We start from the raw sequence: 25493 nt of genomic DNA, 5'->3' as shown, positions 1-25493 counted from the left end.
TTTATTTCCGCCCAGGCAGCTCGAAAGTATTTGCAGCGCCTGCTTCGAATTTGTTAACTGGTTGAACTGAATGAAGTCATAAAGTCTGCTACTTCTTGCACTCATCTTTGGACGATTTGGACTTTTCGCCGGGCTTGTTTTTGCAGCGTGGCGAAGTGGGAGTTAGAGCTTTGTGAAAGACGCAGGGATTAGCCGGCTACTTTTGTAGTGGTAGCTTACCCACTTCTGCCACAGATATCCGTCTTGGGCTTCTTCTTGCTTTTCCCCTCTTTGGACTCGCCGCCCTTACAAGAATCCTTGCCCGAATCGCCTGTTTTCGCCGATTTAGCCATTAGTCGTTGGCCAAATACGCCTTCACTCAGTTTCAGGAGCGTGAAATTGCGAATTTTGAACATTTTCTACCGGGATTGTATTTACACACTAAATGTCTAACTGGAATTTCGGTAATGTAAGTCCAAGTTGTCCAAGTTGAGTGCGTTAGATTCAAAAGCTACTTCGATCCTACACAACTTAAATATGAAGTCCTGCTCAAATTGTACTGCATTTTACGCTGCATGTGGGTACAAATCGATTATTGAAGTTACACATGGACGAACTCAATTGCTTGGCTTGCATTTTTTTGTTTTGGGTTTCGGTTTCGGTTTCGGTTGCAATTACAGGCCAAGAGTTTTCAGTTCCCCGTGGCTACCGCTTTCAAAATCGAACTCAAGTGCCGACCACACAGTTGCCACGAACCTCGGTTTTCCGCAGGGTAAAGGGAGCTGGAAAAGCGGGTAAAAATCGAGGAAATCGTCGTGGCGGCGCCACGTCAAAATATTTGTCGTCAGCGCCTCAATTGGTTCGATTTATGGTGCGGATAATTAGGCGACTGCTGCGTCGGGATGTCGCCGTTGATTAAAATGAGAAAAAGAAGAATTTTCCAATATTTTTGAACCACTTGAACATGATCTTAGTTGGGGGTTTTAAACTGGTTCGACTGCTCACTAATGATCTGCGCTGATAGCTTGTCAGGAAAATGCTGGGTTTGATTTATTGTACGAAAGGGTAGAGCCTTGCAGAGAAAGTGTAGACTAGATGACCTCGGGTATTTCGTACGCTGAAGTAGCCTTCGGAACACGCAGAGCATTTAAGCAAATAGTTTCAGCATTCGACTGTCAGGCGCCATGACATTTCAATGCTGAGCAAGCGAACTTTTTCCCACATATCCGTGTATTTTTAAACCCACAGGTGCGCTGCCCTCGAAGGCCAAAGTGGCGGAGATTCGTAAAAAACGCGTCTACAAAGCCCTGGAAGAACAAAGCGAACGACACGGAAGAATTGGTGGGCGGAGAAGACTGGAGCGGAGCGGAGGACCATTGACGACAATGGGCGTCAAATGAAACGAAACAGATGCCAGCCCATGGAGGCGATCTTCAGATACAAGATACAAGATACAAAACCCCAGATCGGGATCATCGATTGGGCTTGCTGGGTTGGAACGAGCTGAAGACTGTAGATCAGCCATTTTGGCAAGGGTGCTCAAGCGGGAAGATTAATTACTGCCAACGTTGCGGATTCGATCGATCGATCGGCCGATGAAAAGCGAGTAAATCGCTGCGCTCAGATGCTCAATTTCAATTTTTAATTTCAATTTCAGTTTCCTGTTCTGTGAGTCAACGCATTTTAAGTACCGGCCATTAAACTAAAAGCCAAACAACAGCAGCCCAAGTGTACAATCGGATGCGATCGGTTTTTCGGGCATCCGAAGTGCTTTTCTTTCTCTTCTTTTCTTTTTGCGTAACTTGTAGAATTTGTAGAATTCTCCCCACGTCTCGTTGCCTTTTTTCTGCTCTTTGTCTTAATTTTTGTACATTTGGCGCAATTATTGCGCACCAAATGGATCGCCAGTCTATAAATTGTTCGATTTTATTGCGCCAGCTTCGACAGTCGAATGGCGCAAAGCGGCAAATGTGAGAAGGAGGCGATTTTCGGAGGCGTCTCTGAACTTTTACGGCGTCCGTCCATAGTTTGCATAGTTTGGCAATGGCATCGATGGGATGGAAGCCAAGAAGCCGCTTCTTGGCCATCTTGCGCAAGGCGGGCAAGGCGCCCATCTTGAATTCATACACATTTATGCACACACGTTTTCACAGCGGCCAAGGTGTTTATGGCCAACTGAAGTGCCAAAGTGTGGCAATCGTTGGTCACAACAGGAGGCGGGATCCAAAAAGATCCAAAAAGCACTGGCTTCGGCTGAAAGTACAAAGGAATTTTCCATTTTCGTTTAGCGAAACTAATGCCACGCGGTGTGCGTAATTGAAAGTAAATGAAAATAACTTAAAATGTTTTATTAATTTCCAATATCTGTTATACACATTACTATTTCATATTTTAGGGTTTTTCTTAATATTTCTTATGGTTCTTCTGTTGCTTCTCTGAACATATTCAACAATTTCCGTTTCCGCTTGCTTTTGGCCATAATATTTTTTGGCCAACGTTTCTGTTTAGTTTCCCGTGCTAATTTCCCTTCCTATTTACACATCGCTGCAATTACATGGCTATTCGCTCCTTTGAGCGAACCTTTTTGAACTTTGGGCAATCGTGGCAGTGTGTTTATGCCACTCAAGTTTGTCAACCACATTGGCCCAAACAAGATCGCACCCACTTAGAGCGAAATGCTCGCATTTAATGGGAAATAAAACGTGGAAACTCATAAATATTTACAAACACATAATTGCAGTCGTGGGAAAGAACAATAACAACTTAAATGCTGGCTGGTTAAAATACAACAAAAAAATAAGAGCAAATAACGCGCTGTTTGTGTATTTGATTTTGGTTTTTGGCCACAACACGTGATCCTAATCAAGATGGTGATAAACAAAAACTGAATCAGATCGCATTCACGGATTTAGGCAACAAATTGCACACGGAACAGAATGTAAATATTTGAACAAAGTCTTGGCCAACTGAAAATTGGTCGAGGGGCCGAGGAGTTTAACTAGACGGCATAATTTTCGGTTGGAAAACTCTATGTAAATATTTTGAAAATTCATTCGACTTTTCCCTATCCTCTATCCTCTAGCAGCCTGATTCCATTTGATTATTTATTGGTGGACTGTTTAATAAGCCAGGAGGATTTGGCTTAGGTGCAATTGTTTGCTTTCACCAGTTGTTGTAGGTCAGTGTGCAAAAACAAAAATCCGAATGCGGCTTCTTCTTGTATACAAAAGTTGGTGCGGTGGTGCTGGTGGTTCGATTGTGTTGTGTTTAGAGTACAGCGTTTAATTGTTAAATGTTTATTAAAACTACAGTTTAAACAATGCTCTGAGTTGCGATGCCCATCCAGGAGCATCAATGGGATCTCCTGGGATAGAAGATCGCCGATCAGCCGGCTCAACGCGTCGTATACATAATTTTGTTTACAAACACCCATAATAGTAAACAATTTTCGGCCATTTAATAACATTAACATTAAAATTAAAAGCAAAACAAGAAGCACGCCTTTCGTCTATGCCAACTTATCTTTATTATGATTATCTGAACTTGAAAACTGGAACAACAATGTGGATCGCACTGATGACGACTTTTGTTTGGGAATTCCCTTGCCAGTGTTTATGAATCTGTGTTATGACCACAAGAAGAGCTCGCTCCCACAAAGGCCATTGACCAAGTCAAGATGGCCAGGATAAGCTGTTGGCCCAGTTAGGATGCGCATGACGCATCTGCTCACTGGGTGGTCGGTGCATTTTGCTCGGACACTGGCTATTAATAGTCGGCCATAAATACAAAATGTCGTGCCGGGAAATGCAAAAAAAAATCTTCGCAGCGAAAGGCATTTTCCGAATTTCTTGGCAAACATTTTCCTGCAACGGCAACTGTCAAATGTATGCCTAATGCCTACGAATCTTTGATCAATTTTTCAGTAAATATTCTGTGGGCAGTAAATGTAGTCTCGCATACAAAAATCGATTTGTGGAGGGAAAATGTAAATCATCTATGGGATGCTGAAGAACACGCATATGTGTGGTAGATTTATTTGAAAACATATTTTGAAATTAATGCTTTGCTACCCTAAGAGTTAGGTTGAAATAATTTTAGTGCACATTTCAAAAACAACCAACAAATGAAATGAAAACATTATTATCAGCTATTTGGCCACATTTCATTAACCCCATAAAACTGCAATAAATCATTGAGGATTTCTGCATTTTGTAAACTAACGACATGCATAGTCGTACATAACGTTTGCGATTCTGGGAATCCATCGCCAAACAAAGCAATTAATTAATTTGCCGCCATTTCAGGGTCTGTGAGCTATTCGTGGGGCCTGCTTAATTTATTCCTCACTCGCTGAAAAATTCCTGAGTCTGCACAAAACAAAAACAGCATGCAAAACGAAAAAAAAAGCAAAAACGATTAAGAAGAAGTAATAATAATCAAAAGTAAAATTAATTTATGGCCTCCAAACCGCAAAAGCCGCATGAAAAATGGCCAAAAGTGAAGAAAATATCTGTTTGGCCGATTGGAAATTACTAAAGACGGCGGAATTCGGAAAACCCGAATGGGCAGTTCTGCGAAAATTCGCAGAAAATGGCGAGTGGCTTGATATGCGCGGACGGGAAAGAAAAGTGGCGGATGGAATTAAAATATCTTTCAGGCCGCGTCCGCAAGACAGCCAGAAAATAAAAAATAACAAATGAAAAAAAGTAACCTAGCGAGCGGAATTTTCTCTCAGATTTTCTCAATCAATGCCCGATGCCGTCGACAAATAGAATTTCGTGAAATGTAAACAAAACTCCGCCCCCGTGTGTCCCCTCCACAGAATGTATCTGTATCTTTGTGCGCGCCCCTGTGTATCTCGTATCTTGTTTTGGGGCACCGAGCACCGAATTGAATCGTTGCCACGGCGACAGCGAGGGCGCGAGCGAGCCAGCAACAGCGCCAGAGCGAGAGGCAGCGATGGAGAGCGGCGTCGCCATCGTCTCCGTTCAGTGGCGCAGTGAGGGGGGTCTTATAACGCTCTTATAAGGTTTTGGTGCTACTTAGAGTTAGGAAGAGATCTATTTCAGCTTAGAATATTAAAACTGTATAAATTTGATTAAAAACATAAAACTTTAAATGATTTAAAATAATTTTAATCGTTTTAAACTTAGAAAATGAATGCGAGATACATTTTGAGCTCTCAAAAGTGTCTTGATTATAATTTTGAATGTATTATAGCTTTGTACCCTCCCCTTCTTCGTGCTCAACCAAATCTTTTTTGATAAATGTTGTTTGTTAAACATTATCATTTTGAATCATTGTTTTATATATGTATAAAGTGTGCATAATAATATTAATAATGTGTATGCATGTACATAATTGTAGCTTAATTTTTGTATATTTATTTCACTAGATAGGTAGATAGCCCCCCTTTCTACGGCCATGTTTCCATCACCGTCACGGTCGTCTTGCTGCCAACGAGTCGGCGTAGTGCTGACAGCAATGGCGGCACTCAGGGGTGCTGCTAAACGGTCCGCTCTCCGGCGGCATTCCGCTCCAGCTACCCACCCATACCCATACCCATAGCCATACCCATAGCCATGTCCATACCCATTCCCATGCCCGATCTTGGTCCGGATCCGTGCCAGGCAACGACTAAATCAATTAACAGCTCGTTTCGAAATCCGAACGCCGCCTCCAGCAACGGCAGCTTCCTTTTTTCCGGCGAATAGGTTAATGCATTTGCGGCTAATTGCGGGTTTCGATCTTCGAGGATCTTTCTCTGTTTTTCGACTATTTATTAACTGTTGACTGGCCGGAGGGGGTTTCAAGGCAGCCCCCGCTCCCCAGCGGGAACTCAATCCCAGTCCGAAATTCGCATCGGAAACAATAACGCTAATGAGTCAGCAATGTGCGCAATCTTTGGCAGCAGGATGGGTTTAATTCTTTGAACCAAATATTGCAGCATAGATAGATAGATAGATAGATAGATAGATAGATAGATAGATAGATAGATAGATAGATAGATCTTGGCCATTTAGGCAGTTCAAAGTGCGAATTGTAACTGCCAAAATGGGGGCTAAATTGATTTGTGGCAAAATGAAGATATGCTTTTATTAAGGCATATATTTGAAGCCTATATAAAGGGAACTTCAACCAGAGGGAACTACTAATTTTATGAAACCTAAGCATGCATCTTATTTAATTTTCCCTGATACCAAGTAAAGGGGATCTCGACTTACCCGGATACCTGGCATACCGAAGTTTCGCCATCCAAACGTACTCCAGTAACCGCAGTCCCCAAGTCAGAGACCTGAATACCACATATGTATATCTTTTGCGTTTTCTCGGAGAGGAAAACCCTGGGAAAACGAGCCAATTGGCGGCGTGAAAAGAAAGAGCACGGCCCAAAACATATATGTATGTACACATGGGCAATCCGAAAGAGAAAGATTGAGAGAATCGAGCGATTTGCGTAAGGCGTGGGCGTACTAAAAAAAGAATTCCAGCCGATGGCAACTCAAGTGAATCGCATCGAATGGGTTCGTGGTTCCAGGAGCGATCTGCCTTCAGTTTCAGTCGAGTGAGAATAGCCAAGCGGTGCGGTCTTCCAGTGGTTATAGAAATAAATAGAAAGGGACTCCGCCGGCACAGAATTGCGCGTAATTTCGTATGGATTTCGTGCAAATTATTTCAAAGGAGAAATATTTATAAAAAATCAAGTATTTGTAAAATATTTTCGAACCGCGTTGTGTTGAAAACGAAGAGCCCAGTGAAAATGATCAAGAGTGAAGAGGTCTCAGATCGCTCGGTTATGACGATGGATCAGCTGGGTGGCTACTACCACGATCACCGCGCCCACCCCCCCTTCAGCCACCCGCATGCGCACACACACGCACACACACACGCGCACAACCACACCCACACCCACACACATGCGGGGCATCTATATAGAGCGGGAAATCTATTGACCGGTGGCAATTACCAGGCCATGGGTGGCGGAGAATCCCCCACGGAGTTGATCGATGAAAAGCCGAACATCGGCTACATGGAGCTGAAGCATTACATGGACTCAACGCCCACTGCCACGCCCGTTTCGGCCGCCCAGCACTATAGCCTAAGTGCCCTGCACAGCATGGGCACCCCGCCGGCCTCCTCGAGTCCCATACCCCCGTACGGGGTACTGATGACCGCCCATTCGGCCGGATCCGCGTCCCCGCAATCGAACTCGAAGACGCCCACGGATCTGCCGCAGGATCTGCAGTACGTGAGCTCCAGCACAGCGGGCAAGGGGCAGCCGTTGCAGGTGCAGCTGCAGCCGCTGAACCATCAGTACGCCTCCACCATTAAGTACTGCTCCAACAACACCATACTCAGTGCGAATGACTACCAATTGCTGACCAGCCAGGACCAGGTGGAGCAGCAGCAGCCGGCGCAGCAGGTGCAGTCCCAGCAGCTGCAGCACTCACCAGGCGGCGCCTATCTGCCCCGGATCTCCACATCGCCCTCGCAGGTGATCAGCAATGCGCACGGCATGCCCGTGCTCAACTACTCCAGTGCCAGTTCCTCGCCCGCCAAGTCGCTCAACGGATCGGAGGCCTCGCCACCCAGCCAGAATCCCCTGGAGATCAAGGGCTCGGGTTCAGCGGGCGGTGGCACTGGTGCTGCCAGCAGCCAGGATGCGCCGAGCACTCCGGATACCACCAAGAAGTCTGGCACGCGGCGGCCCGAGAAACCAGCCCTCAGCTACATCAATATGATCGGACATGCGATCAAGGAGTCGCCCACTGGGAAACTGACGCTCTCCGAGATCTACGCCTACTTGCAGAAGAGGTAACTATTATCAGCCATGGATTGGGAATGAGATCACTGCCAAATCACTGCTATTAAATGTGTAAAATAGGGAAAATACAAACTTAGGCTATTTACTATGTATAACACTGAGAAGCTCACTGCAAAATGAAGTCCATTTAAAAAAAATAGCTAAAATAGTGATAAAGTAACTTGAAAATTAAGTCCATAATCTGAGTAAAATAGTGAAAATGTCACTTAAAAATTGAGGTCATTAAATAAGTAAAATAGTAAAAGTAACTTCAAATTAGAGTCTATTAAACTTATAAAGTAGAAAGAGGTCACTGCAATATTGAGTCTTTTAAACATATAAAATTAAGAAAAGGTCACTGCAAAATTGAGTCTAAAAGATATTTGAAATAAGGAGCGCAGAATTCCAATAAAAATTCCCATCAGTGAAGTTACAACGTTGATTATGTGTAGTTATGTGTAATAGTAATGCAAAAGTTAGTATATGTTCCATCGAAGAAGGAAAGCCGATTATACATAATTATGTATACATAAATATTTCAAACTAAAATCTTATATTATAAAAAGGCATGATTAGCTATGAAAACTAACTATTACAGTTGTAGAATCCATTACACATGCTTTAAGATTGCCTAAAATCTTTCCTTAAAATCGAATCGAATCGACTAGCCCGTTTTGGAGAATGGTGGCGGCATCTCAGACGGAGCCAATTGGCGATATCGACACTCCGGCATAAACGGATATTAATACCAGCGATTGCGAGCCGTGTCGGGCTGCAACAAAAATGTGTCGCTCGGCCTTATTTATGGGCATCCGATTCTATTTAGCCAACTCGACTTGCCGCATGCGCATCCTTCAGAATATCTCATATTTCGCGACGCTTGTTTGGATTTCGATTTCGATTTCGGCGACGAGACGGAGATCCAATCCACTTGAGCTTCAAAGGGGCAGAGTCGGGGAGAAGGAGGCGATTCCAAATGCGTGAGAGGCTTTTAAGCTGACATCGTTTATTTGCTTGACACCGCACTCTGATCCCCCCCATTCGACCAAAAAAATTTAATTGAGTTTCGCAGGCTCAGTAAAATAAATAAACGCTTGATTGTCAATTTTCGTCAAAAGTCGCTTGCTTTTAGCACCAAGACAAAGGCAAATACCATCCCCCATTCTCGATATTAAGTATACGCCATTCTGTAGGTGCTAAAGAAGCAGTTGTAACATCATATGTATCGTTGCAGCTACGAATTCTTTCGAGGACCCTATGTGGGCTGGAAGAACTCGGTGCGCCACAATCTCAGCCTGAACGAGTGCTTCAAGAAGCTGCCAAAGGGCATGGGCGTGGGCAAGCCGGGCAAGGGCAACTACTGGACCATCGACGAGAACTCGGCGCATCTCTTCGAGGATGAGGGCAGCCTGCGGCGCCGGCCGCGCGGCTACCGCTCCAAGATCAAGGTGAAGCCGTATGCCGGCCATGCCAATGGCTACTACGCCGGCAGCTACGGCGATGCGGGCATGGTAAGCTCAATCGATGGATTAAATTATCTTACAAATTCTATACCATCCCACTTTTGCCACCAGGACAACGGCAACTATTACGCCTCGCCCGCCTTCGCCAGCTACGATTACAGTGCGGCTGGAGCGAATGGCGTGTCGCCGGCTGGCGGTCAAGGATTCGGCGATCCCTGGAACGCCCATGCCGCCCACAGTGGCGCCTCGTCGGTGGGCATGGGCGTGGGCATGGGTGTGGGCGTGAGCCCGCTGCCCCAGTACACGAACATATCCTGCCTGGCAGCCGGTGGCAATCTGAATGGCACGGCCACCACGCCCCCGCTGGCCCACTCCACCCTGGGCATGGCCCCATCAGCGGCCCCAACCTCCAGTTCGCCCCTGGGAGCGGCGGCGACGCTTCAAAGCGACTATGCGCCGAACGCGAGTCTCGTGGCCGCGGGCTATTCCTATGTAACAAGTGCCGGCAGCCTGGACAACGGTAAGTGAGCAGCCCCAGAAAGCGACGAGGGTCGCGCTACACGGCGAGAAACTATAGGTTCCTTGCAAAACACACAAAACGCGGGTTCGGAGTGAATACATCTTGGGGAAGGCAAGGAAATAATTTATAGAATAAAGTTAGTAGGGGAAAACTTGGTATAAATGCTTGCTGAATATTTATAGTAATATTTCCATTAATCAAAATATTTTGGGAATTTTCCAAAGGTGCAAAATGGTAGTACAAAGCATGGGAAAAATCAAGTTGATATTTTTTAAATTCCAAGTAGTATGCCTAGAATTTCTCGCAGTGCGTCCACTTGAAGGGGGATCGCAATGTTCCTGGGTGTTCGCGTCAATCAGGGTAATTTAATTGCTGACGGTTCACATCTCGAATTACGAAGGCCGAGGGGCGGGGGGCGGGGCCTGTTCAGCACCGACATATGGTAATCTATGCCGCACTCGATCGACTCCTTTTTTTGTGTTTTTATAGTTGCCGCCGACGTCGCGGCGCAGTGTGAATTTTAGCGCTTGTCCATAAAACGAGAACTGCCAGTTTAATCGGTTTTGCCCCTCAATTCGCATCCACTCCGCAGGCCTCCGCTCGATTTCGCTGCAACAACTGCCCAGCTTATCCAGCATCCAGCACGCCCAGGCTCAGGCCCAGGCCCAGGCGCACCACCATCACCATCAGCACCATTCGAGCCAGTCCAGCCAGCATCCGGGCCACGGCTCCATGCACCAGAACCATGGCACATCGTCCATGACGCCGCCGCCATCGCAGTCCGGTGGCAGCCATGGGATCGACCATTCGCCCATTGATCGCAAGCCGGTTTACCTGCCGCCCACCAGCCCGCCCCCCAACTTGGCGGCTCTGAATGGGGGCGGCGGCTATTACGAGGGCCTCAAGTACGCCAACTAGCCATCCCCAACTGGGATGGCGTGCATCTTTATTACCTCAAAGGACACCATAATCACGTTTAATTAGGCTCTAAGTAGTGGCAGAGAACCAGTAGTTGCATAGTGCATAGAAGGGAAATTATAAATGAATATATATATACATAAAAATAGAAATAAATGAAAATTATTTATAAAAAGACAAACATCGCTGCGAAATTGTATACATCATTTCAAAATGGATCCAATTGAGCCATACAAATTATTAGAGAAAGATTCAAACAGGTTTGAATACACTGACCTTTTAAGCAAAACACCCTAATGATGTTGAACATTTCAAGAATTTCGTTATTGTGGTATTATTTGCAAAATTATTTTATTTTATACCATATTTAATAAAAGTAATAACCAATTCGTTATTTTCCTTGGTTTTTGTTAATTACCTAGAGAAGTATTGTATTTTCATCAAAATAATATTTTATTGTCTAAAAATTTCCCTTCTCATTTTTAAGGATATCCCCATGTTATTACAGTTTAAGGCTCACCGGTAATTCCTATTTTAAAAGGAAATAAATAAGCCCGCCTACAAAAGTTATTCAAGTTAGAAAGCTCATTAGCCAATTCTCGAACCACTTCTAGGCGCCATCTGTGGGGCAAGTGAAATACTTAGTTTCCTTTTCAGTTTCGAAACCAACTTTTTTTGCTGCATACTTATTTTGCCTTTGAAATTAGAAAGGTTGGGAGTCTATACAAAACCCTATATTAATTTCCCCCATTTCGAGCGCCATCTATGTCATAGAAAGTTGTAGAAATTCGAAAAATCAAAGGTACAATAAGCGAACTCGAAACTCGAACTCGAAAGCCGAATTTACTAATGAGAACACTTTTACAACATTTTTATTTTGATTAGCTTTAGATTGTCTAGAGATTTTAAAACAAGCAAATACTGAATATACACAACGTGAATGAAAACAATACATTTTTGATAGGTAAACTTAAAATGCAAATTATCACTTGATTCAAAAAGGGCAAATGAATTGTATTATCTCAACCGATGCGAATCCAGTCTGATACTAATAAGCAGCATCAACGTTTTTAGCACATATTAGGCGTTTTTATATGGCGCTATAAACGGTCAAGATATAAGAAACTGGGTTATTAAAAGTGTTCAGCAGGTTTAGAAACACCCAGAAAAAAATGTCGAAATTTTATTGGTGATAATCCGTTTAGAAAGATTTTAGTTAAAAAATATATACATATGAGCACACCAGTCTTCTTTTGTTAAAAAACATCGAATTTGGGCGCCACCCTATAGAATTCACTTGACCAGGACTTAAAGCGGAAATGTAGGTTTAGCAGAGCCAAACTATTGTGCAAGCGGATTCTTATCTGTTTGCTTAAATGCAAATAAGCTTTAACTTTCGATGATTAAAGTCAAGGCGAATCAGCTTGTTATTTATGTAAATTGGGCATGCTTCAGTTCGAATATTGAATTTTCGGGTCATTTATTCTAGAACTGAATTTATCTATAAACGGTGTCTAAAACGAGGCAGAAGTGCGAATCAAAAGATCCGATAAAAATGTTGTAAGCCAGGTTTCGCCAGCATAATAAAATACTCGAAAAGATCAAAAATTTAGATTAAGGGTTTAAAAAGTCGTTCGATATCGGGACTAATTGAAAAATCAGCTTTGCCAGTAATAAATGCAATGATTATTATTTATTGTGGTTTACTCAGAAATGCGCTTAATGTTTATTTGTTTCAGCTTCAGTTTTAGCGGTTTATGCAAATCAGCAGCTGAACAAGTTTACGCTCACTGGCAGACTAACTTTGTTTTTTGCTGCGGTTATTTTGTTTAACGATTACTCACGTTATTTGTTTGGCCCCAAATGACCAAATGCCATTCGTTATTGTTTTTTTTCCTACTTCGGTTTGCTAGGTATGCAACAGGTGGGCATTTACAAGAGCCGCCGCACAAAAAAAGGCACACAAGTATTTGGCGAAAGATCTATGCAAATTCCAATACTTCGCCCGGCTCACAGTGCGTATACGCGACAATCTGAAATGCTACAGGGGCGTGAAGGACCAGTTGGTCCGCTGCACGGTCAGTTGGCCATTAAACAGATTACATGTTTGGCCACTGATTCACTGCCACTAAGAGGCGCTTAAGCCCGGCGACAACAACAAACTGCGGCGATAACAACTGCAATCAGCGCGTTATACACAGCGACAAATGTCTGGCCATCATTTAAAGACCTATTATTTTTATTTTATGTAACAATATATTTTTTTTCGTGTTTTTTTAAGAGATTATACATTTATCACTTCAAAAAACCTTTCAGTTGATGCCATAAATGCACGTTTTAAAATGCAATTACTTAGACTACTAACTTCTAGTATCATTGCACTAGGATTTCCTTTATAGAGTACCAAATGCTTTTTAATTGATTACCATATGTCGCAGGTTGATCATTTCTCTCAGTGTCTTTGGCGGAGGCTCTGGCTCTGGAGCCGGGAAAAAATATCCAGACAAACACATCGCCGGCCAAATGGATGCACAGGCATGCCGGCGAAGGCAGTTCAAGTGCACATGGCCAACATGAGCTGCGATTCTGCGATGCTGCGATGCTGTGATGCTGCTTGAATAAACAATTGGCGGGCTTTGGCCAGTCGGCGTGCAAACAAAGCGACTCTTGTGGCAGAAAATGGCCGAGGGGGTGTGTGGGGGAAAACTCCCATCCCAGAGGGAGGGGGTAAGGGTGTGTTGCTGAGGGGACCGCAGGAGACAACACGTTGCAAGTTCGATATATGGACCGGCTCTTTAAAATAAAGTTTGCTTGCAATGGCTTTCTGATAAGGCTGACTAAATTACGCATACGCCGCGTATGCCCGCGTCGCAGTCGCCGTCGGCAGCGCTCTCTGCCGCTGCCGACACACACACACATACACTCTCTCTCTTTGGCGCTTTTCCTCTCTCTATTTTTTTGCCCAACAACTTGTATGAATGTGTTTTCAGTTTATCCGGCTTTTTGGTTTCGAGCCTTTCCAGCCCTTTGCTATCCAACTATATCAACTGCTTTCCAATTTATTTATAGAATTTCAAATGAGGCGCCGCTGCGTAGTTGCTGCTGGAAAATTATGCTTAGTTTTATTACGTATAAATAATTAAGACGGCCAACTTGCCACAGCACATGTGGGACCAGGGGCACATGTTCGCTATGTTTTTTGCCGCCCATCAATTTTTCGACTCCTCCGCATCCCGTCGCTTTGCCACACATACCTTTTAAAGCCGCTTGGGAACTAATTTGTGCCGCTGTCCTGTTCAGTTTCCCCCCCCCAAAGTTAAACGAAAGTGTTGCCCCGTATGGCCCTATTTATAGCCAAGTGGTCGCCGCCAAGACGACAGCGGGGAAAAGTCGGAAAATGCAGAAGCCTTAAGCACCTGCAGTCACAACACCATGCAGCGGAAAATTGCACAGGATACACGAAATATTGCTTATGAAATGGATATGATGTCATGTACATTGCTAGTCATACCGAATGTGAATCACAAATTCGAAGAAAACCCTTGCAAGAAATTTCAGTTATGTGTTTCCTGAACTATGACTACAGTTGGATTTCTTAAATATAATAATTTCAATTTAATTTCATTTCCTTTCCACAAATTTTCTTATCGTACAAGACTTTTAAGATAGCAAGTCATTTGAAATTCCAATATTGGGTCAGCAAAAACAAAGTGGCGCTAGTTGATTACGAAGTCGAGTTTTCGATTTATATTTCAACTGCTACTCCGCATTTAAAAGTTGTCTACCAATGCGAATGCCTTAAAACAATGCTTTTAATTGCATTTCGAGTTTTGCGCTCCATTAGTATCTGTATCGGTATCAGCGACAAAAGTATCTGCCAAAATGTATTTACCATAGGCGGAAAACGGTAGCACTTTGATTTTGGCATTCTCCCGCTGCCAACCGCGCTGCCGACTGCTCTGCCGGCTGCCTGCTCTCACACACGCTCGCTGGCGGTCGAAAGTTTCGTTTTCAGGCCTTTTCAGACTCAGTCTCAGTCTGAACGCTGAGCGGAGCACATCGCAGGGCACCCACACGCGAATTGAGTGCCGGCCACACCGAAGCGTGCTTGCCTGCGAAACGAAAAAATAGCACTCGCAATTTTGCCGGCTGATATTGGTACACTGCGAAAAAGAAACGAGATTGTGCGTTTAAAAAACAGATAAGCATAGCTTACAAAAATATGTACCTAAATATTTCATTGCTAGAAGAAGTGCATATAAATGTGTTAGAAATAAAATCTTAAACTGATTTAAACAAACTCGCAGACTTGAGCATACTGAAAGTGTATACAATATTAAACGAAAAAATTGTGCTATTAAAAAAACATTTTAAGAGTCGTAAACAACTTTAATTAAGAAAAAATCACATCATTTATATTTCATATTAATGTCAATTATTTTTGATAAAGCTTTTGATGTACGCAAAGCAGAAACTTTTAACGAATGCAAATTATATACACCTTTCTGGTTTATTTCCTATAACATTTTTGCCAAGCACACCACTCACTATTATTGATATAAAAACTAGTCACTTGTATTCATAGTGTACACTTTGTGTTTTGTGTTCTGAAGTCCTTCGGGCTGCCTTTGTGGCTCCTGCTTTGTGCCTTTATGGGATTGGACAATGACTGGCCAATGTCAATGCCATCTCGAATGACCAATCATTGTCTGCCCATTTCGCCAGTTCCATTGATCACTCCCAAGTACTGCCCCTGTTTAAATCAAGCCCCTTTATGTCCTCGTTTTGTGTAGTGTAGTGAATTACAAGAACGGAATAACGGAGAGTATATGGAAAAGGAAACCGGGGCTTAAAGAAAAGTGTCCGTAAGGCTTTGTGAAAAGTGTCCTGCTGCTGGAAACTGTCGCCCGAAACTATGCGGCAGTGAAAAAGGCCCACTTCCGCCAGGAAATCCGTGGAAATATTCAGTGCCATTCAACTGGAGACTGAGGTAAGTCCGCCAAACTATTTTAAGCGATTACCCTTTGATGGTCACGTATTCCATATTGCCCACCAAAATCCACTTGAAGTCGGACATTCGAAATGATAATTGGAAGTGCGGGAAATGCATTTTAGCTTGTGGTAATCTCTGCCCACGATTAGCGTTGCTTTTATTTACTTACTAAATAACATTTAGTTTCTCTATTGCTGCCGATATCATAGCCCCCATTCATGACGACAAACAATATAGCCGACAAACAAACAAAGCAAAACCACGGCAATGAACTGAAAATTAAGTATGCATATTTGCGCAGCTCATTAATAAATATAACTCAGAGTCTATAGGTTTAAAAGAAGCTGCATATTCGGCTCTTGGCTGCCCTTGGCGGATTTCTTTGGCCATCTGTTGGCTTAAATATTGGCAGTATGTCTGCAATCTTGCCTCAAAAACAATCGAAATGTTTACACATTTAATTCACGTATAAGGGGATTGACTCGCTGATAATTCAGCACGTAAATTCTGTAAATAACTTTTGATTCGCTTATATAGAAAGAGCGTTAAATAGAAAACCGCAAAACCATCATAGTTTATGCTAAAAAATAAAGAGCATTTAAATGGAGCCATTGCTGCAGAGTTTATTTTCGAGTTTTTCCCATACCATCTGCAGTTTTTCTTTGTCTTATTTGTCTGTTTTTTTTTTTGTTTTTTACCCCCAATATTTTGCCGGCACTAGGAGCTCAACACATTAATGATCTTTCAACGGCATTATGTCCATTGAGTCTGCGATGGAGCAGCGGAAATTGAAGCTGTCGACGGGCTAGTCAATAAGTCAACTTATTTGCCTGAGAACTTTGCGATTTGTGGGGCTCAGCTTTATATATGCGAATTTAAAGCGCGATAATTGCACATTGCAAACATGTCGAAATAAACTTGTAATTATTGCATATAAATCTTGAGTGAGAGCTGTCGCGATTCTGCGAATCTATAATTATTTCATGGGTGGCTTCTGTGACAGTTTGAGTTTTCTGGTGAAATATTTTGCAAAGCATGAAATGCATCCAAATTAAATCGGTTAGAGGCAGGAATAATACCTGGTGATTTTACTCTTTTTCTATAGGGTTTTTTTTTTCCTAAGACTTTTTGCCTAATGGTTTATTTAAAGTTATATAATCAGGCGGCTGACCCATTGATCTTCTGGGTATTCTGGTTTCTAGAACTTATACCCACCTTTTATCCATCTGAACTGAACTGAGTTGGCTTAATTAAATGACAAATGCCCCACATTTGGCAGGGAAAAAAGTTGTGACAGCAAACATTTTTGGCACACATTTGTGTTAACATTTGTGGGCTTGACTGTTGAAAGTTCCCCCTTTTGTTGCGATTTTGTTGCCACTGTGTGGCTCTAATTCACGGCAACAGCAACCGGCAGCGACAACTGGCCGAAAAGCAAATGTACTTTGATGTAATACACATAAACATTTGCAACGGGGAATGCCACCAATATTAGTTGCAAAAACTCGGCAAAAAAAGAGGAAAAATATATATATAAAACAAGTAGTAGTAGGCTTTGTAAATGGAACTAGAACAATGTGTGCCAATTTAAGATACTGTAAGGAAAACAAGTATAAATCTTCATGAGTCAGTCGCACTAAAAAAGCAATGAATGGAAACATGTAGAAATCAATTAAAATTGGCTACAAATTTGCATGTGACCCCCGCAACACACCCCTCGATTTCGTCATATTTTTGCCACTTTGCAGTGACTCAGGCATAAAAGTGAGTGAAAAATCGCGGCTGTGATAACTGGAAGAACTTACGGCTCAATTAGGTCACTTGTGAATGGTAGTGCGCGATTTTTGTTCGATTCGCGCACTTGCGAAATATTTAAATTAGAAACATGCCCAGTACCCACAACTTGTTGCCCCATAAATGCATAAATGCGGCATACTCGCATCTCATCATAATATTGTTAAATGAAACCAGGCAGTTGGCGATGAAAGAGCGAGAGGCTCCCTTGGTGGCCAGCTGTGTGCAAGTAAGTGCTGCACATGCAAAAATAATTTTAAATTAAAAGATACTGTAAATTTGGTGAATAAATACTACACAAATTAATGCGTATTTTAAAAATATTGGCCAAAGGCAACTCAAAGATCTCAAAAGATTCAAAGATTGTAGACAAAGGCTCTATAAAGGTAATTAGAACTTAAATGCCCAGCATTTTTTCCAGTGCACAGCCGTAGTAATCCACTAAATCAAGTAGCCAAGCAGCTCCAAAGGTAACAAAATTAACAAAATATATGCCGCAAAATAAATAGCCAGAAGACGAACAGGTTTGGGGCATTAACGCGGCCTTACACTCAGATTGACTTTCCGTTGCTCAGATGCTGAGATGTTGAGATGCAGATGCAGATGCAGATGCATCCCACAGATTCGTGTTTTTGTGCCCCAAGTGAAAATACGTGTCCGTGTTTACATAAATATTAGCCTCGCAAGTGTTGCGCATAATTGTTGTGAAAGATTGGGGTGAATTATTTGCGGTGGGCGTGGCATGGGGGCATTTAGATTAGTCTAATCGGCGATTTGCATTTGAGGCTACTTTCCCACGATTCCCAGGGCATAGAATCGCATTTTTGATAAGGTTCGGGTTTATTTTTGTCTCTTATTTATTATTTGTATTGCACTTTTGCACATACACGGAATACAATTTCCTGCAATTTCGGTGAATCAAAATTATTTCGCTGACCTTGCCATTAAATATTTTATCGTGCCTTGTTTTCCGCTTTTTTTTCGGAACTTGTCATTGTTTGTATGGTAAATGCAGGACAATGGCCATTGTGTCCAGTTGTTTATGCATTCGAATTGGTAATACGTAAACAAAGACATTGTCTTTGATCATAATTCCTAGTGACTGTACTATACTTTCGTCACCTGCGAAAAGCATTTAGATAATCCCCTTTAATTACGCCTTGTAGTTGGCCGTGTACGATGCCAATCTGTAGCTAAATCATGCCAATTTAATTTATGCAAAACGCCAAACGCCGTCACCTGAGCCTGGCGCCTCTGAATCAGCTTTTTTCGATCGATTCCCCGTGTTAACAATAATTGCCGGTCGCCGCCTTTGAACGCGTGCGCAACGCAACCTGTTTAATCTGAATTTGCTCACCCAGTGTGGGCTGGAATAAATATGAGTATGCACACATACGGGTATGTCTTTCTTTTCGGCCACTATCTGATCGATCGAAAGACAATTAGCCAAATAAGTCGACGGGCAGCAGAGAGATCCGACCTGTGCCGGCGTCTTAATTAATTGGCATTCATTGTGTGTGCCGGCGACTTGATGCGATGCCAAGTTGGCAGCGATTGGCGCGACAAAGGAGTTATGCAAAAACTACAGGTCGCCACGACTGCACTGAGCGAAAAATCGCAGAATAAGCGTAGTTTTTGCATTGACAACACAGCAATGGATCGCTGAAAATGAGAAAGTCAAAGGAAAGAAGTTTAATTTTAAATGAAATAACTTATAATATTTAAACTTAATTTTGGTTGAGCTTCAAATTCAATAGAGGGCACAAAAAGTATCTTTCTGTGCCACTTATCATAAATCTCGAATGACTTTTTATCAGATCGCTTGGAGTTGGAGTCTGGTTTCCATCGGATTGCGGTCGTCCTCCAGCCGGCGATCTTTTTTCAACTTCTGAATCTGATTCCACAATTTATGCACACTTTGGAGATTGAAATTCATGCATACTCATTGGCTAGACGTCAATTTGACGTAATGGGAATTACTTTACATATTACGACTAAATTTGCTTGGGAGCTTGCGTGCAATTACTGAACGTATTTATTCTCGATCAGCATCGTCTACTTGGAGTGGAAACTAGTTCTCCGTCTAACGATGTTAGTTCTCAGCCATGATGATTTGAATTTCTAAATAAAATACAGCGAATATAAGCAATCATAAATTACTCAAATAATGGTTTTTTCATGCCACACGTGCCACCAGAAAGTTTAAGATATGGAAGATAGTAGGTAATATAAAATATGTAGAGTTTTTATCACACATTTCGACACTCATTTCTATATGGGCAAATAACTGAATTGAAATATCATCAGCTAAAATCTCTATTAGGTAAACTTGAAGACTGTTGCGTTCATCAAGCCTGTTCGAGAATCAATTGGCTATTAACTGGCTTGGTAGATCATTAATGTTAATCCCAGCTTTTAAAGGCATTTCGATACTGCTTAAGCAAATTAAGCGGATTGCGCAATGCGTTGATGTGGTCAGTGTATCTGTAGCCAAAATAGCAGTTTGTACATTTTTGAACTGCAGATTGATACGCCCAATTACATCGAGAAACTATTCCTCTGCTGTTTCCATGTGTCCAAACTTATTTATAAATTTACAGTCCAGCGAGGGAAACTCATTCAATGAACCTGTTCGTCGCGTGATCGTCATAAATTCACCCATAATGTGCATTCGCATGTCGAAGAGGTCTCTTTGATCAGCTGTCTAATAAATTCTAGACTAGCTGTGGAAGCACCAGATTACGCCATGAAATCATTTGTCTATATGTAAATGTTACTTATTAATTAATTTTTGTTTTGCTTTTGCGTATATCGCCAGCGACAATGAGCTGAATGCGCGAGACGTGTGAGCAGTTTACTATATTTATTTATTACTTGAGTTCATTATCTCCGGCAGGAACACGTCGTCGGGGGTTGGGGTCACTTAGTCGCCTCCACGGAGCAGAGCGGCAATAATGGAACCCGTTTCAATTAGGCGGAGAAGTGGAAACCTTTGACTAACAGCCACGTATGCGTAATGCGCCTTTAGCCCGGCGAGGATGTGACTTATCGACATCTATCGTGTCCTGGCTTCCGTTTCCTGCTTTTGGCAGTCAAGTTCCACTCGACAACTCGCTACTTAACCTTTCAAGGAGTAATGCCAGCACCTCCATCCACCACCTCTTTCCATCCACTCACATTGATTATTAACCCAAGTCCGGGACGCTTTATTGCCGCCTTTCGTGTGCGTGTCCTGGCACGGCGATGCTGCCTGGCCCCGAGCAGCCTCATCCATTCCAAATGGATATTAGATTTCGTTTGGCCAGTACACCAAGTCCGGTTAATAGATTTTTTGTGCTTATCTGGTGACATGGGGAGCTCGGAGCACGCTCATTGATTGCCAATCAAGTGCAATCAAATGGGCTTCGTTCGGCCAGCTTTAATTCCGGGCTTTAACTCGGATTTCTTGCCGCACTTCTGTTGCCAAACTGATAACGGGCTTTTGGCCATAAATACGTTCTCCAGCCTGTGGCAAGCTCATATCAGTGGCCGCATTACGCATACGCCACCGAATCCTAGGCCACAGAACTAGCATGATGAATGTTAACCCACTCCCATATTCCGGGCATTCCATTACTCTTGTTTTTTGTTTTTTTTTCGTTGTTTTTGCGGAAAAAAGAGACATCTCGCAACCTACACAACCATACACAAATATATTTTCCCGCCAACATTTTAATTTTATGCGAAAATAAGCAATAGCAACAAGCGTAGATGGCAATTTCGAAATAAACTGAAATGTTTATCGGTCTTTTATGGGAGACCATGCAGTTGGCCCTACATCTGTGGGCACAAGGTCATCGCAGACAAATGATTCCATCAAAATGGGACAGACTGACGGACAAGTAATTGTCTTCCCGACAGCTGTCGTCTGCTGAAGTGTGAGCATTATGCCTATTTTTAAGGCGATATAAATTTGAGCCGTAAACTTTTCGCTTCTGTGTTCTTTGGACCCTTGGGAATTTTTCTACATGTCTCGAAAGTTATAGAACACATTTTAGGACATCATCTTAGCGCATGAAGTATTATACAAAAAAGTTTCCATGAAAATCACAACAAATAATTAGTTCGTTTTCAGTTGGCGAATGCTAGCCAGCATTTTATGAACTTTTGCTCCATTTAGAGTCACACTTTTTTGCTTTGCTGGCCAAATGCCAGCAAATGGAGGTACGAAAAAATATTCAGATGCAACTTTCAGTAGGAAGTCGATTTTCGATAGCAGACTGCGTGAAATGAAGGGGCCACCCAGTAGTCAACCTTGAATCCCGAGTTGCAGTCAAAGAGTTCAACTACCTATTTTGGGTTTTTGCGTTGCCGAAGATCGCTGATCATTATTTATACTTTTTGGCTGAACTGGCCAGTCAAAAAAATAAAAACACACATATTGCATGCGAGATAGCTATAAATAAATGCAAAGCATTATAATGACAGCAATAACGAACACTCTGATGCCTCGGCACACCCCATTCATCAAGTTCGATGCGACACGCACGGCCACAGCCTCAGATCTGGATATCCCAGTCCCATTCCGATTCCCATTTCGAATCTGCCTCATGATGCACATTTCATTGAACTTTTTCGCTGTCTGCGCCTTCGTCTTAATTTTTTTGGATTGCGACAACATGTTGCACATGGCCGCCTTCCAGCTAAGTGCAATATGAGCAGCACTCGTCGCTTAGAGATTATTTAAATCACTTGCCGGCAGCTGTTGCACAAAAAACGAAATCTAGAAACTATCATAAATTATTTGCATAGGAAAAAACATTTGACTGCGATGGGAAGCTGTATTATAATCCAAAAAAAACTTTATTAGAATGAAGAAATGGTAAAATCATGTCAAATTTAAGATTGAGATACATAAAAATATTGAAATATTTGGTCTGGAGATTTGAAGACTTCGAATATTTGGCGTCTGGGAAGACGACTTTTTCCAAGTGTAAATAAAAGGGGAAGTACTTTGTAGAAAAATACAAGCGGTATGCAAGTGGCACACTGTCAGTTTTGGCTTCTGCTCTCCGGCTTCTAATGCATGTGGCCAATTAGTAGGACTGCAACTTAGCCACGTTCTTGAGAAGATCGGGGTCAGAAAGTAAATGTAATTGGGAGTGGGAGTGGGAAACAAAACGGAGATCGCTGCATATTTGTACTTTTTATATCTTTTATGAACGTTTTCTGCGCCTGGCGATTCAGTTTTTATGTTGCCATTTTGCCGGCATCATTATCAAGGGAATTAACCCAAATGCTAAACACAGAGACGCTGATTTTTTGTGGATCACAAGGAGTCGTAAAAGGGGAGACTGCTGATATTTATACTAGCGAACATGTAAAACAAAACAAGTCCGGTCCAAAAATTCCTAGTCAGTAATTCAGTTTATTTATTTGGCAATGTTCGAGAAATTATTAATCGCTGTCAGCGGCAGTAAGCCTTTAAATAAAAGAGGATTTTTGTTATTTATATTGCATTGTTTTCCATTGATTCTGTCAGTAAGTCAAATATATTATTTTTGCACATTTTTCTCTGAATGTTTCAACGACCCCAACAGTGAGATGTACATTTTGTGAGAAATTACCAGGAAAATGTGCAAGTTCAATGCTCCGAGTACCATGGAACGGAATTAGTAATTTGCACCTGCAATGCCATTGTGTATATTTGACCATACTTCGGGTCCATGATTAAATATTGAAAATCTAAAGAAAATTTCACAAAAAAAGGGGAAAAAGATTTATTGCTGCTGCAAGTGACGCGATCAATATGGTTTGGTATTGGTAAACAAATTTTCTATATTCGTATCCCTTGGATATGTGTTTTCCGGCGAGATTTTGAATACACTTAATGTTTTCTAGCATCATTTGCCAGTCTGTGAACTTTTCATTCGGTCACTCCCATTTCTTGCCCTGAATGTGGATCGCTTTCATACATTTATAATTATTTTGTCTCTGCAACCAAAGCCCACTCTTCACCTCCGAATTTGACTGCCAGCTGGCCAATATCGAATTACGCTTTAGGCCTTTATCGCTCATCCAGCCAATCAACACTCACACACTTTCGGCCAGCATGCAACAGTTGGTCTTGGCTTGAATGTCTTTGGGGAAGTGTTTGCTGTTGCTCTGCATTTGGCAACTTGTCATTCGATGCATTGTCGTTTATTTATGCATATGTTTGTAAAATATTTTTCACCTTAAATGAAGGCACTTTGAATGTTAAACAGTCAGCCCAATCTCTTCCGTGCATTTGTATATACATATGTAGCTGCGTGCACGTGAACATGTACGTGTTAGCCTTAAAAAATATATAAAGCCCAATTTGGCATGTAAATCCTTTAAATCAAACAAAATGCGAAGTGGGCGTTTCAGGGCGTAGCAAATAAACCAAGGCCAATAAACGTCGGCAGGCGACACGCCAGCTGACAGGCAACTCTTTTTCCCCCCATTCATCCCCATCCCCAGCCCCCAGCCCCAAGCCCCTGCACCCAATTCCAACCCGTTCCTCACAGCAAGTACATCACAAAACAAATTGGAAAACATAAAATCAACAAAGCTAATAGTTCACTTAGGGGCGCAGAACCGGCGACAAAAAGTGCGCGACAAACCAAACAGGGCCCTAGGAAATTTTGCTAAAGAACACCGAATACGCAATGCTCTCTAATAAGTCATAGCAAAATAAAGCAAATGATGTATATTATTTAAAAAAAGTAAGGTTACGGAAAATAACATGCATTTAACTGGTTTCTAATACATAGATACTTGAGAATCTATCTGCATGTTTTATAAATATTAAATTAAAGTAAAAACAGATTGTTGCAAATAGACTTTTCCTTGGGTTGCAAAAGGAATTATAAACATGCAGATAATTGTTTAATAATATATATTTGCTAAATAAAGCAAATGATGTATATTAATATATTTATATTCTTGAAAATCTATCTTGATGAAATCTTGATATGAAATTAAAGTAAAAACAGATTGTTGCAAATAGACTTTTCCTTAGCTTGCAAAAGGAATTATAAGCGTGCAAATAATTCTTTAATAATTTCTAGAAATTCTATAATGCCATTTTAAAGGGTATCTTTTGTCTTTGCGGCAGTTGCTGCAGCTTTTCAGCCGCTTTTGCCGTCGAGGAAAGATGGGTCTTTGGTCCCTGTCCCCGGTTGAAGTGACATAGTGGCACAGTTTTGCTTCTTTTGCTCGGTCGTCGTCTGTGGCCAGAGAGCCCTTTCATATGCCCCTCAGTCATATTGAGCCGATTTACTATTGAAAATAAAATTTTATTAGAATTTTCCCTCACTTTTTGTGCTTTCTACGGGGGGTTTCCCTTCATTGAATAGCTTTACTTTTTTGTTTTTTTTTGACGGTCTTACCGCCTTTAAATGTGCAACGCTCTGACGACTTTTGAATTTGATGTGCGCAACTTTTTACGACACTAACCACTCACATCTATTTTGATTTAAAACAAAAAGAGAACTGGCAGCTGTTGCTGCGCTAGTTTGAATAAAATTTTATGGCTTATTGGCTTTGGGAATTGCATATGGTTCGGGCCAAATGGCCTGCCATAGTTATGATCGGCGGTTGCAAAAGCCGGAAAATCATAATGACTCGTAGATTCATAAGTGAAATACTTGGAAACTTTGATTTTTAACCCCAGTCTGGGGGGAGGGATTTTTATTTATTATGACCATTCTTTCGACACTTTCGTGGCCATTTACATGAGCCGTGCTTCGTCCACGCCCAAGTTTGCCGGCTAGGCTCCAATAATCGCTCGTACGTGCGTCCCATTCTAAACAAACAGCCTTTATTATTCGCCTCCCCGGCAGCCAGACAATCGGACTCATACATATATTTATATATATATATATATACAGATAAGGGCACAGCAATAGGTCTGGGGTATATAACTCTTAATAGTACCAAAATGGTGCTACAGATTTCGTTTTATAGTCTCTGATTTTAGGAACTGATTAATTGTTGTTTCGTTTCATAATTTGATTT

At 42.0% G+C, this 25493-nt stretch overlaps 3 protein-coding genes across 12 annotated transcripts in view; 2 read left to right on the top strand and 1 right to left on the bottom strand.

Moving 5' to 3' along the window:
* Positions 1–75: 75 nt before the first annotated feature.
* On the bottom strand, positions 76–483 carry LOC6544796. Its single transcript, XM_001971479.2, has 2 exons — positions 224–483; positions 76–168 (listed from the first exon to the last, which is right to left on the bottom strand). The coding sequence occupies exons 1-2, from the start codon at positions 393–395 to the stop codon at positions 89–91; spliced, it is 252 nt and encodes an 83-aa protein (XP_001971515.1). The 5' UTR covers positions 396–483; the 3' UTR covers positions 76–88.
* Positions 484–6457: 5974 nt separating this feature from the next.
* On the top strand, positions 6458–10862 carry LOC6543879 (forkhead box protein biniou). The gene is made up of 4 exons (XM_001971478.3): positions 6458–7794; positions 9018–9294; positions 9358–9766; positions 10359–10862. Exons 1-4 carry the CDS (start codon positions 6500–6502, stop codon positions 10682–10684), a joined length of 2307 nt encoding a protein of 768 aa, XP_001971514.2. The 5' UTR covers positions 6458–6499; the 3' UTR covers positions 10685–10862.
* Positions 10863–14707: 3845 nt separating this feature from the next.
* Positions 14708–25493, top strand: part of LOC6543875 (collagen alpha-1(XVIII) chain) — a 63626-nt gene continuing 52840 nt past the window's right edge. For 5 of the 10 annotated variants that reach the window (XM_026976521.1, XM_026976523.1, XM_026976522.1 and 2 more), the window contains exons 1-2: positions 14718–14868; positions 15478–15674. The gene's annotated coding sequence lies outside the window, so the exon portion shown is untranslated. Of the gene's footprint in view, positions 14869–14895; positions 15064–15477; positions 15675–25493 lie in introns of those variants that run through there. The other 5 variants (XM_026976524.1, XM_015157934.2, XM_026976520.1 and 2 more) reach the window with 3 other exon arrangements.

This window comes from Drosophila erecta, unplaced genomic scaffold (assembly GCF_003286155.1).
Source record: "Drosophila erecta strain 14021-0224.00,06,07 unplaced genomic scaffold, DereRS2 tig00000021-arrow-pilon, whole genome shotgun sequence".
NCBI lineage: Eukaryota > Metazoa > Arthropoda > Insecta > Diptera > Drosophilidae > Drosophila > Drosophila erecta.
The sequence above is the reverse complement of the archived record's forward strand: the minus strand, read 5'-3'. Positions and strand labels throughout refer to the sequence as shown.